The sequence below is a fragment of the Acanthochromis polyacanthus genome, chromosome 3 (assembly GCF_021347895.1).
Source record: "Acanthochromis polyacanthus isolate Apoly-LR-REF ecotype Palm Island chromosome 3, KAUST_Apoly_ChrSc, whole genome shotgun sequence".
NCBI classification, from domain to species: domain Eukaryota; kingdom Metazoa; phylum Chordata; class Actinopteri; family Pomacentridae; genus Acanthochromis; species Acanthochromis polyacanthus.
Window position 1 is genome coordinate 843,686 of NC_067115.1, and position 12,487 is coordinate 856,172.

The following is a 12,487-nucleotide window of genomic DNA, read 5'->3' on the forward strand; positions in this document are numbered from 1 at the left end:
TGTTCGTTTGTGTCTCTTTCTGCTCTTTTTTGTGTGTCTTTGTGGTTGTTTGTCTCTGTTTGTTGCTGTTTTGTGTCTCTGCTGCAGTTTTATCAGTTGACATGGTGTCAGTTAGTTTGGCCTCCCAGTAAACGTTGAGTAAACGTTAAAGCCGTCAGACCCAGCAACGTCAGGTCGGACCAGTCCAAAGCTGTGAGAACGCGGGGGAGTTTCCAGGTGATCTGTTCCTCCAGAAACAATAAATTGATCCTGATGTAGGACTTTAGTCTTCAGGACGGAAACTTCTGAGACCAGTGAGGTCCACCAGAACATCTGCAGAACAAAGATGCTCACGTTTTCACTCAAATGTCAAATCTATAACGAAGAATTGGTAATGGAAGGTTCCACGTTCTGCTTTAAAGAGACAAAAAGCTTCGATGTTTCAGCACCAAAGTTAGATCCATCCAGGAAACACGCCCATTTTCTTTTCCCTACAGTCTGTTAACACTGAAGATAAACAGTAATGTGGGTTCTAAAGTATGTTCTGTTCTGGTGAAGAACCGCTCTAACAGGAAGTCCTCTGTGAACCGGAGTTGGTCTGATGCAAGTTCTCATGTTCTGCTCTGTGTGTTGCAGGTTTGAAGTGTCACCATGATCTCCAGGTTCTCCACCTATCAGCTGCTTCTCCTGCTGTCCATCTTCTCCTCAGAGTTTCCATGTCCAGCAGCAGGAAGCTCCAACACCACGCTGACCAACCGCACCAAATGTGGTGGCAGCACCGACTGCATCGAGGGCGTCATCCTGCCGGTGTGGAAACCCGACAACCCGGCCTTCACTGACCGCCTCGCCAGAGCCACCATCTACTTTGTGGGGCTGGTGTACATGTTCCTGGGCGTGTCCATCATCGCTGACCGCTTCATGGCGTCCATTGAGGTCATCACGTCGCAGGAGAGGCGGATCACCATCAAGAAGCCGAACGGGGAGAAGGTCACCACGACGGTGCGCATTTGGAATGAGACGGTGTCCAACCTGACCCTGATGGCGCTGGGTTCGTCCGCCCCGGAAATCCTCCTGTCAGTCGTGGAAGTCTGTGGTCACAACTTCAACGCCGGTGAGCTCGGTCCCAACACCATCGTAGGAAGTGCCGCCTTCAACATGTTCGTCATCATTGGCCTCTGCGTGTCCGTCATCCCTGAAGGAGAGACCCGGAAGGTGAAGCACCTGCGGGTGTTCTTCGTCACCGCCACCTGGAGCGTCTTCGCCTACATCTGGCTCTACCTGATCCTCGCTGTCATCTCTCCGGGGGTTGTTCAGATATGGGAGGGGCTTCTCACGCTCTTCTTCTTCCCGCTTTGCGTCGGATTCGCTTACGTGGCCGACCGCAGGCTGCTCTTCTACAAGTATATGTACAAGCGATACAGAGCGGGGAAGCAGAAGGGAATGATCATCGAAACTGAGGGGGAGCCAGAGCTGCCCTCAAAGATCGACATCGAAATGGACGGTAAAATGCTCAACTCCCACGGCGAGGAATTCCTGGATGGGGAGGCAGGGTTTGAGGAGAAGGAGCTGGATGAGGAGGAGTCCCGCAGAGAGGTGGCCCGGATCTTGAAGGAGCTGAAGCAGAAGCATCCGGAGAAGGAGATGGAGCAGCTGATGGAACTCACCAACTACCAGGTTTTAACACAGCAGCAGAAGAGTCGGGCTTTTTATCGCTGCCAGGCCACCAGGATCATGACCGGAGCAGGAAACGTCCTGAAGAAACACGCCGCTGACCAGGCCAAGAGAGCCACTCAGTTCGACCTGAGCTCTGAGGTGTCGGCCAACGACTTCTCCTCCAAGGTGTTCTTCGACCCTGGGACCTACCAGTGTCTGGAGAACTGTGGCAGCATGTTGCTGAACGTGGTGCGTCGTGGTGGAGACCTGACCAGCACTGTGGCCGTGGATTACCGGACTCAAGATGGCACCGCCAATGCCGGCTCGGACTACCGGTTCACCGAAGGGACCGTGGTGTTCAAACCCGGCGAGACCGAGAAGGAGATCTGCATCGACATCATCGATGATGACATCTTTGAGGAGGACGAGCATTTCCTGGTTCACCTCAGCAACGTGAAGGTCGTGTCGGAGGACAAGCACGTGGACGCCCTGGCAGGTCTGGGTTTGCCGTGCACGGCCACTGTCACCATCTTCGATGACGACCACGCCGGCATCTTCACGTTCGAGGAGCCGGTGGTAGCGGTGAGCGAGAGCGTTGGGGTGATGGAGGTGAAGGTCGTGAGGACCTCTGGAGCTCGAGGTGTCGTGGTGGTGCCATACAAGACCACGGAGGGGACGGCTAAAGGAGGCGGCGAGGACTTTGAGGACACACATGGAGTCCTGGAGTTTGAGAACGATGAGATCTTGTAAGTAGAATCTTCATGAAACTCTGATCACTCTGCAAGACATTCTGGGTTTCAGTCTTTCTATTTTAAATCACAGATGATGAAATGTCACATCTTAACCTTCTGATGGATTTAAAGGGATTTAAAAATCACCAAAATCACACCGTTTGTCCACAGGAAGAATTGTTAGATTTTCAACTTTTGGACAGTCCTTGAATGCATCACCTGAGACGATTCATCAGAATCACTTTTTTCATTCATTTAAACATCCTCTAAAAATGAAACATGCAGCAGATCCTCTAGAACCAGAACCTTCCTCCTCCTGGTTCTGGTTCTCCAGGACTGACTCAGATGAGACTAAAACATTCAGAGTTCCAGGATGAACTGCAGGCAGTGTTTCCTCAGAGAGACTGAGAGGAAAAACAATGAAATAAAAGCAGCAGAACCAGAGAACAGAGGAGCAGGTTGTTGGAGATCCATCCAGCATGGAGGAACATCTACAGATGATGAGCAGAGCAGAGAGGAAAAGTCTGGAAACGTGTCTGTGAAGGTTCTCAGTCATCCAGGTCATCTTAAGGTGAAGGGTTTAGTTCAGACCAAAAGTCTGGAAACAGAAAAACATCTACAGGGTGAGGAGATGAAACCACCGCAAAGAGACAAAAACAGCAAACATATCACAATGAAATAAACATGGCTCAGAAACAGTGAACAGAGGAGCAGAGAGAACGTTTTTAGAGGCCGTGAACATGGAATTAATTATCAAAAGACACAAAACAACACAGAAAAGAACAAAAATAAGATGCAAAACAACAAAAATGAGACACAAAATGAGACAAAACGACAAAAACGACACAAGACAACAAAATGAAACTCAAAATGTCAAGAATAAGACACAACATGGTCAAAAAAAATGTGCTTAAATTAGATTTATTAGATTATTGTGATGCAGCTAAATTCTTACAACAGTTTTTATAAAATACAATTAAAAACTGAAACTCTTCATCAGCTGCTGTGGAAACATTTTCACTTCATGAGAATATTAATGAGAACATGTTTAAATTCTTTTTCCTTGATTTCTGAACAATCCAGAATATTAACGGGCTGGTAAACAGTGAATAAGTTCATTCTCCTGAACTAGTGCCTGCTGCCGCCCGTTCTCGGTGTCGACCTCTAAACTCGTGTTCGTGACGTTGAGGAACAGTCGCAGTGACTCCTGGGTTCCTGCTTCCAGTTTTGGCTGAAGACGTTTGGATGTCCTCTGTCCAGATAAACATGTGGCTGCTCTTCCTTATTAGGCCCTCTGGTGTCGGTTCTGCTCAGCGTCGGCCCATAAAACCACACCGTGCAGCCGGTTAGTGTCACTGCTGGAAGGACGCCACGTTTATCTGATCTACTGCTGCACAAACATCTGGAGGCTTTAGATCCTCACCAGCAGCAGCAGCCCAGCCTCCACAGATCATAGATTATATTATATTATATTATATTATTATTATTATATTATTAGATATCCAAAGCTATCAAAAAATTGACTAAAGACCAGTCTAACATGTAAAAATTTGTTCATAATTATTAAAAATATATAGATAAAACTACTCAAAGCCGGTTTAAAATGGAAAGATATGTCCACAATTATCAAAAAATTACTCAAAACCAGTTTAAAATCATTTTCAATCTCATTTTTGACATTTTGAATAACTTTCATTGTTTCATGTCTCGTTTTTGTCGCTTTGTGTCTCATTTTTGTTGTTTTTGTGTTGTTTTGTGTCTTTGAACATGAATTCCATGTTAACACTCTAAAAACTTTCTCTCTGATCCTCTGTTCTCGTTTCTGTTGTATTTGTTTGATTGGGTTTCCTCTGCCTGCATTTCAACCTGAAACTCTGGATGTTTTGTTCCTGGAGAACCAGAACCAGGAGGAAGGTTCTGGTTGAGATGGTTTTTGGTGTTTTGGAGGTTTCTATTAAATACTGATAATAAATGTTCCATCAGTAAAAGCTGCAGAAACCTGCCTGAAAACATTAAAGAATAAAGAAGCTCCTCGTGAAGAACTTCATCCACCAGCCTGCAGCTCAACCTTCTGAAGGAAATCTTCATCTATCAGATGCTTTTAAAAATCACACTTCCTCCTGCTGAGACTCATTCTGCTCTGATCCCACTGAAGATCTGAACCTTCAGATGATCGTCTACTGGTTTAAGATCAAACCTCAGATCTTCATCAGCTTCTGAACTTCCTCTAAATCTACCAGAGATTTCTGCTGGTTCTCCCAAATGTTCTTCTGCAGCTTCTCACCTTCACCTGAACTTACCTGTCTGAGCTTCACCACACCTCTGCACACTTCCTCTTCTTCTTCTTTTTCCTCTTCTACTTCTTCCTCCTCTCCTTCTTCTTCTTGCTCTCCTTTTCTCTTCTTCCTCTCCTTCTTCTTCTCTGCTTTTGTTTCTATTTCAGGAAAACCATTCGGATCAATATAATCGATGACGAGGAGTACGAGAAAAACAAGAACTTCTTCCTAGAACTTGGGGAGCCCCAGCTGTTGGAGATGACCCAGAGGAAAGGTGTGGAGGCGTGTCCTGTTGGTGTGGCCCCGCCCATATCACTAACCACCTGTCGTGATCTTGACTCACTTCAACCAATCAGCCGCTCTGACGGTCAAAGTCGAACCTGAACAAGTTTTATTTGGATTAGTTCTTAGCTGGTTAACTGGTGGTGATGGTCAGACCATTCTCTGGTGTGGAACGGTCTGACTGCGCCTCAGTACCATTCTACTACAGACTGTTCTATGATGATGAGCTACAGTCAGACCATTCTATTACAGACTGTTCTATGATGATGAGCTACAGTCAGACCATTCTATTACAGACTGTTCTATGATGATGAGCTACAGTCAGACCATTCTATTACAGACTGTTCTACGATGATGAGCTACAGTCAGACCATTCTATTACAGACTGTTCTATGATGATGAGCTACAGTCAGACCATTCTATTACAGACTGTTCTACGATGATGAGCTACAGTCAGACCATTCTATTACAGACTGTTCTACGATGATGAGCTACAGTCAGACCATTCTATTACAGACTGTTCTACGATGATGAGCTACAGTCAGACCATTCTATTACAGACTGTTCTATGATGATGAGCTACAGTCAGACCATTCTATTACAGACTGTTCTATGATGATGAGCTACAGTCAGACCATTCTATTACAGACTGTTCTACGATGATGAGCTACAGTCAGACCATTCTATTACAGACTGTTCTACGATGATGAGCTACAGTCAGACCATTCTGCTATAGAGGGATAGAAGCTCTGTGTCTCATAAAACCAGGGGACTTTAACCTCAGAGTTGGCCCCTCCTCTCTGCCAGCAGGTGACTCCGCGTCACCCTGTGTTGCCGTAACGACGGCGGCCTGTCTATGTGTGCTGTGAACTAACGCATGACCCCTGACCCCTGACCCCCACAGGAAGACCATAGCGGTTAGAATAGTCGACCATGAGGAGTACGATAAGAAGGCCACCTTCTACCTGGAGCTGCAGGAGCCCAACTGGAACAGGAGATGGACAGGTGTGACCTCACGCCTGCCGATGACCTCACTCCTTTACCTGTCTGTTGGCTTCACTCTCGCTGCCATTGTCTTCTTCCTCTGCCTTCATGATGCTGTTTGATGGGTTGGAGTGCGTGGACTGGTTAGTAGATGGTTAGCAGATGGTTAGTGGAGGTTAGCAGAGGTTTAGCAGATAGTTAGCAGAAGTTAGTAGATGGTTAGCAGAGGGCTAGCAGATGGTTAGCAGATGGTTAGCAAAGGGTTAGCAGATGTTAGCAGAGGGTTAGCAGATGTTAGCAGATGGCTAGCAAAGGGTTAGCAGATATTAGCAGAGGGTTAGCAGATGGTTACTGGAGGTTAGCACATGGTTAGCAGATAGTTTGCAGAGGGTTAGCGGCTGGTTAGCAGATGTTAGCAGAAGGTTAGCGGAGGTTGAATTGGTCGGTTTTGACGTGTTTCAGCAGGTCTAGATATGATTGGATGGCTGAGACTTCAACTTTAGACGATTTGTTGGACTTGTGGGAGATCTGGAGGTGGTCAGCTGGGTTTGGACTCATTGGGACTTAGTTACAGTACGTAGGTCTGGTTATTCATTCATTCATTCAGCTTTATTAAGGACACAAAGATGGTCCATAGATTTAAAAAAATTAGATGTGAAATATATACAGGTATATAAAACGAGAATAAGAAATAAATAATAACCAGCTGGTTAGTCTGGTTGAACCTATTCAGGACAGTTTGGTTGCTTTAGGACGGATTGGACTTCATGGACTTTCTAATGCAGATCTGGAGACCTTTGGACAGTTTTGGACAGATCGGGCCTGGTTGGTTGGGTTGAAGCTGGTTGGATGGTCTGGACACCTTCAGGTCTGGACACCTTCCGGTCTGGACGGTGGCTAAACCCACTCGTCACCATTCTGTTTCTTATTAACGTTCTGTCCTGAACACGTGGACTAACAGCAACCCTTGGTGTTTGTGGTTCTGTGTTGGTCGGTCTGACGTCCGGTCTGAGGACGGTTCGGGTCGGATTTGATTTCACCTCTCTGTGCTCTTCTGCTTCTTGTCTGTTTTTCTTCTTCAGCTGTGTTGCTTCAAGAAGCCGGTGAGCTACTTTAACTTTCATTTGTGTGTCTTCAGCTTCCTGATTTATCTGCAGAATGTTTGATCATGAAACCAAAGCCCTGACTTTGCTGTGTTCTGACCTCCAGGTGGATTCGTGAAGACAGGTAGGAGACCTTCTCTCAGCTCTGTTGCTCTGGAGCTTTCCCCGCTGGTTCTAACTGATGCTTTCTGTCTGACTCTCTGATAGACAAACAGCTGTGCGGTAAGACGCCTCCTGCAGGTCCAGATGTTTGCTTTCAGTGTTTCGACGCTTAAAGCAACGACATGTTTGATCGCAGTGAAGCAGTGCTTTAATGGAGCTTCTCATCCGACTCATTTATCACTAAAAAGCACCTCATGAAAACCTCCCAAACCGACCCTTCAGGTCTCAGTGAAATCACGGCTTCCAGCAGAACGTCCAGCTGAGGTTCTGTCCAGATCAAACAAAATGAGCATGTTCCTCAGTGAGCTTCACAGCTGTGTGTCCTATTTTGTTTCTGGTCATTTTCTGTCTTGTTTTTGTCGTTTTGTCGCATTTTTGTCATTTTGTGTCTCATTATTGTTATTTTGTGAATCCTTTATGTCATTTTGTGTCTCGTTTTGGTAACTCTGTGTTTTGTTTTGTTTTGGTCATTTTGTGTCTTGTTTTTTGTCATTTCGTGCCTGGTTTTAGTCAATTCGTGTCTGGTTTTTGTCATGTGTCCCCTTTTTGTAATTTTTTGCCTCATTTTTGTCATTTTTGTGTCTCGTTTTTGTTGTTTTGTCTCTGGTTTTTGTCATTTTGTATCTTGTTTTTGTTGTTTTGTGTCTGTTTTTTTTCCATTTCTGTCTTGTTATATGTCTCATTTTGGTCATTTTGTGTGTTTGCTGCTGGACGGAGTCATGCTAGCTGTTTTCACCAGTTTCCAATCTTTCTGCTAAGCTAAGCTAACCTGCTGCTGCCTCATGTTTACTGCACTGGTGTGAAATGATCGGACGAACTGAGAGCCTGTCTGTGATGCTCTGTCCAACCTGAGAACATCTGGAAACATCTGGTTTCTGCAGTAACATTCAGTCCAGTCCGGACAGTAGTCGTGTTCCCAGAATGCTGTGAGACGAGGTGGCTCTGAACCACCACAAAAACAGATGTAGAAAGAGTAAACAAGAGGTATTCTGTTTCCTTTAGCTGCTTTAAGATTAATTAACTCAGTGGTCAGAAGGTGGTGCTAGAGTCTGTTTATTACTATTAATTAGAAGAGAAACAGAAACTGAACCATCTGTTTGCTAACTGCTAAAACAACCTTAGAGACCATCATGGTTTGGTCATTTTATGCCTTTCTGGTTGTTTTGAATCACATGTTTTTGTGTTAGTTTACTTTTAATTTTGGTTGTTTCACATCAGATTTAGGTTGTTTTAGGTTTCAACAGAAATACTTCAAAATCCGTTGATGGAAACACGGCTGCTCTTCTGACTGGATCGACACTAAACTCTCCCATCGACCATCCAAACATCTGCCGCTCCGACAGAAAGTCAAAACTACGTGAAACCTTCATTAATTTCAACTCCCAGCATGCATGTTGCTGCAGGTGTTATCTATGTGATGCTTCTGCTTTCATTTTGTGTTCACCTGTTCAGGTAGAGACGTCTACAGGAAGGTTCAGGGACGAGAGCATCCTGCCGCCTCCACCTTCATCAGCATCACAGGTGCTGCTAAAACTCATTCTGTCTCGTTTTGTTGTTTTGTCTCATTTTGTTCGTTTTGTGTGTCATTTTTGTCATATTGTGTCTCGTTTATATTATTTTGTGCCTCTTCTTCATTGTTTTGTGTGCTGCTGTTATATTGTCTTATGTCATTTTGTGTCTCATCTACTCGTCCTGTAGATGTTTTTCTATCTCCATGTTTCCTCTCTACTCTGCTCATCTTCTGTAGATGTTCCTCCATGCTGAATGGATCTCCAACAACCTGCTCCTCTGTTCTCTGTTTCTGCTGCATTTATTTATTAGTTTTCCTCTCAGTCTCTCTGAGGAAACACTGCCTGCAGTTCAGCCTGAAACTTTCTGAATGCTTCCCTGTTGGTCTCAGCTGAGTCGGCTTAATCGTGTTGTTCTTTTTCTACAGAGCTGCATGACTCTAGATTGAAAAATGAACCACAGTGAGTTAAAATGAGACAGAAGTAAAGTAAAACACATCCAGAAACTGCTCCGAGTTCACATGGTTCAGTTCTTCAGTCCTTCAGTTTGTCATCTATCATCTACCATCCATATATCCTGCAGTCCATCTGTTATTGTGCCGATTCCTTTTCCTACGTTTTCCTGTTGACCCTGAAGCTAACAGTACCCAAACTGTCCTTAAGAGGATGGAGCTGAGGAGGTGCTGACCAAGAAGGAGGAGGAGGAGCGTCGGATTGCCGAGATGGGCCGACCGACGCTGGGAGAGCACGTCAAACTGGAGGTCATCATCGAGGAATCCTATGAGTTCAAGGTGGGAAGTCTTTGTCGTGTATAGTTGTAGAGGTCTGGGACTAGTTGTAGAGGTCTGGGGACTAGTTGTAGAGGTCTGAGGACTAGTTGTACAGTTGTGGGACTAGTTGTAGAGGTCTGGGACTAGTTGTAGAGGTCTGAGGACTAGTTGTAGAGGTCTGAGGACTAGTTGTAGAGGTCTGGGACTAGTTGTAGAGGTCTGGGACTAGTTGTAGAGGTCTGAGGACTAGTTGTAGAGTTGTGGGACTAGTTGTAGAGGTCTGGGACTAGTTGTAGAGTCGTGGGACTAGTTGTAGAGGTCTGGGAACTAGTTGTAGAGGTCTGGGACTAGTTGTAGAGTCGTGGGACTAGTTGTAGAGGTCTGGGAACTAGTTGTAGAGGTCTGGGACTAGTTGTAGAGTTGTGGGACTAGTTGTAGAGGTCTGGGACTAGTTGTAGAGTTGTGGGACTAGTTGTAGAGGTCTGGGAACTAGTTGTAGAGGTCTGGGACTAGTTGTAGAGTTGTGGGACTAGTTGTAAGGGTCTCAGGATGTAGTTTTGGTGCGTTAGTACAGATTATTTCTGAAATGGAGCTAAATCCTTTGTCTGGATTAAGATTGTGTTGAAATAAATGTGTTCGTGTGGATGCAGTCTGAGTCTTTGTCCAGTTCTTTTTACTGTCATAACATTTTTCAGAGGGATCAGCCTGAACACTGTCAGTGATCCTTCATTGGTCAGCTGACCAGAGGTGATTGGCTGTCTGGTCAGCAGGTGGTTGAACTTGCTTTCTGTGGTTGGTTGTGTTTCAGAGCACAGTGGATAAGCTCATCAAGAAGACCAACCTGGCTCTGCTGATCGGGACCAACAGCTGGAGGGAGCAGTTTGTGGAGGCCATCACCGTCAGCTCCGGTAGCATCCCCCCTGAAGCAGCCTACAGGTAAACCTCTGCTGAGCTGTCAGTGGTGTTGACTCCTGGCTGTCTGCTCTCCAGGTGACGATGATGACGATGACGAATGTGGTGAGGAGAAGGTGCCCTCCTTTTTTGACTACGTCATGCACTTCCTCACCGTCTTCTGGAAGCTTCTGTTTGCCTTCGTTCCTCCCACCGACTACTGGAACGGCTGGGCCTGCTTCGTCGTTTCCATCTCCGTCATCGGGATCCTGACGGCAGTGATTGGAGACCTGGCGTCCCATTTTGGTTGCACCGTTGGCCTCAAAGACTCCGTCACTGCGGTGGTGTTCGTCGCTTTGGGCACTTCAGTACCAGGTCTGAACCAAACCCAGTTCACTGCATATATTGTGTTACATTTAATTTTATTACTAGCATTTTTTGACACTGTTCCTCTTTCTATAGATTCTGTATTTTTATTACTCTCTTCCATATTCCTAGGGTGACACCAACAGAACCAAATTCCTTGTATGTTGTGTACGTAGTTGGCCATTGAAGCTGATTCTGATTCTGTCTCCTTGGAGACTTTGAGTGTTCCGTCGCAGACCTTTACTCCTAAGAACTTCAGAACAAGCAATCAGACCTTTACAACTACTCCCAAGAAGTTTAATACTGGTAATCTGACCTTTACAACTAGTTCTAGACATCTACAACGAGTCTTAGGGCCTTCACAACTAGTTCCATGCATCTACAAAGGGTTGTTGACCTTTACAATTACTCTCAAGAACTTTACAACTGGTAATCAGACCTTTACTAGTCCAAGTCTCTTTTCCTGGTTTTAGACATCTACAGCTAGTCTTAGGACCTTCACAACTGGTCCAGACATCTACAAAGGGTTGCTGACCTTTACAACTAGCTATAGACTTCTACAACTAGCCTTCAGACCTTTTCTGGACTTTTACAGCTAGTTCCAGGTCTTTAAAACTAGTTGTCAGACTTCTCCACACCTCGTTTATAGAATTCATGTCTGTTGTCTCTGCGCTCTTGTTGAAATCACTCTGATGACATCACAGTGACATCATCAGGGTCATCTGTGAGGAGGACGAACACAATCAGTAAGTCTGCTCTTCATCGTATCATCCTCTCTCTGACAGACACCTTTGCCAGTAAGGTGGCAGCCATCCAGGACCAATATGCTGACGCCTCCATTGGCAACGTCACAGGAAGTAACGCTGTCAACGTCTTCCTGGGTATCGGTGTGGCCTGGTCCATCGCCGCCATCTACCACTACATCAAGGGTGAAGAGTTCAAGGTGGACCCGGGCACACTGGCCTTCTCTGTCACACTCTTCACCATCTTTGCCTTCATCTGCATCGCCGTCCTCATCTACCGCCGCCGACCCGAGATTGGCGGGGAGCTCGGAGGCCCCCGGGTGCCCAAGACCCTTACCACCTGCCTGTTCTTCAGCCTGTGGTTAATGTATATCATCTTCTCCTCGCTGGAGGCCTACTGTCACGTAGAGGGCTTCTAGTGTTCTGCTTCGGACTGCTCCAGAGGTTCTAATGGGTTCTGATTGGTAGTGGTGGATTAGGTTCCTGCATGTACTAACAGGTTCCTATTATGTGTTTTAGTCTAAAGGTTGTAACAGGGCCTGACACTTGGTGATCCCCAAAGGTTCTGATGACAGGTTTCTTAATACGGCACATACATGTTCTGATCGACTATGTAGTTATTTTAGGTTATTTAAAAGGTTTTAAACATTTTTGATCTTTTCTAAAGGTTTCAGAGATTCCTGAAGAATTCTGCAGCTTCTTCAGAGTCCTGATGGATTTCTACAGGTTACCTGTGGGTTTGGATAAACTGGTTCTGCTGAGTTCCTGAAGTTTTTTGAATTTTAGATCAACACTTAAAAAGTTCAGCAGATTCCTGAGAGCTGATGGATTTCTAGACTTAAATTGGTTCTCTAAGATTCTTGCCTCTGCTTAGTTCAGAGATTCCACTAGCTTCTAGGTTCCTGACTGTGATGGAAACGTACTGGTTCTGGTAGCTTTCTGAAGTTCTGTAAAGCTCGGATGAACTACTGGTGAATCTTTGATGATCTGACAGCTGGAGTTTGTCTAAATGTCCAAACTGTGTCGTTGTTTGAGGTCT

At 45.5% G+C, this 12,487-nt stretch overlaps 1 protein-coding gene across 15 annotated transcripts; it reads left to right on the top strand.

Annotated features, from left to right (window-relative positions):
* The first annotated feature begins 846 nt into the window (after positions 1-846).
* On the top strand, positions 847-12,049 carry LOC110965241 (sodium/calcium exchanger 1-like). Of its 15 annotated transcripts, XM_051946285.1 has the most exons (10): positions 847-2,378; positions 4,807-4,913; positions 6,988-7,008; positions 7,115-7,132; positions 7,216-7,230; positions 8,623-8,691; positions 9,342-9,469; positions 10,257-10,356; positions 10,439-10,714; positions 11,491-12,049. In XM_051946285.1, exons 1-10 carry the CDS (start codon positions 862-864, stop codon positions 11,865-11,867), a joined length of 2,628 nt encoding a protein of 875 aa, XP_051802245.1. In that variant the 5' UTR covers positions 847-861; the 3' UTR covers positions 11,868-12,049. The 15 variants fall into 15 exon arrangements, with proteins under 15 accessions (XP_051802245.1, XP_051802246.1, XP_051802252.1 ...); XM_051946286.1 differs by lacking the exon at positions 7,216-7,230 and having other exon boundaries at positions 7,115-7,168; positions 8,620-8,691; XM_051946292.1 differs by lacking the exons at positions 7,216-7,230; positions 8,623-8,691 and adding an exon at positions 8,102-8,106 and having other exon boundaries at positions 9,344-9,469.
* The last annotated feature ends 438 nt before the right edge of the window (positions 12,050-12,487 follow it).

Excerpts from the sequence above, each read along its gene's own strand:
- LOC110965241 (XM_051946286.1), top strand. The coding sequence starts at position 862 with ATGTTCCTGGGCGTGTCCATCATCGCTGACCGCTTCATGGCGTCCATT. Across the intron at positions 8,692-9,341 it reads CACCTTCATCAGCATCACAG|AGGATGGAGCTGAGGAGGTG; the intron begins GTGCTGCTAAAA and ends ACTGTCCTTAAG. Across the intron at positions 10,715-11,490 it reads TTTGGGCACTTCAGTACCAG|ACACCTTTGCCAGTAAGGTG; the intron begins GTCTGAACCAAA and ends TCTCTCTGACAG.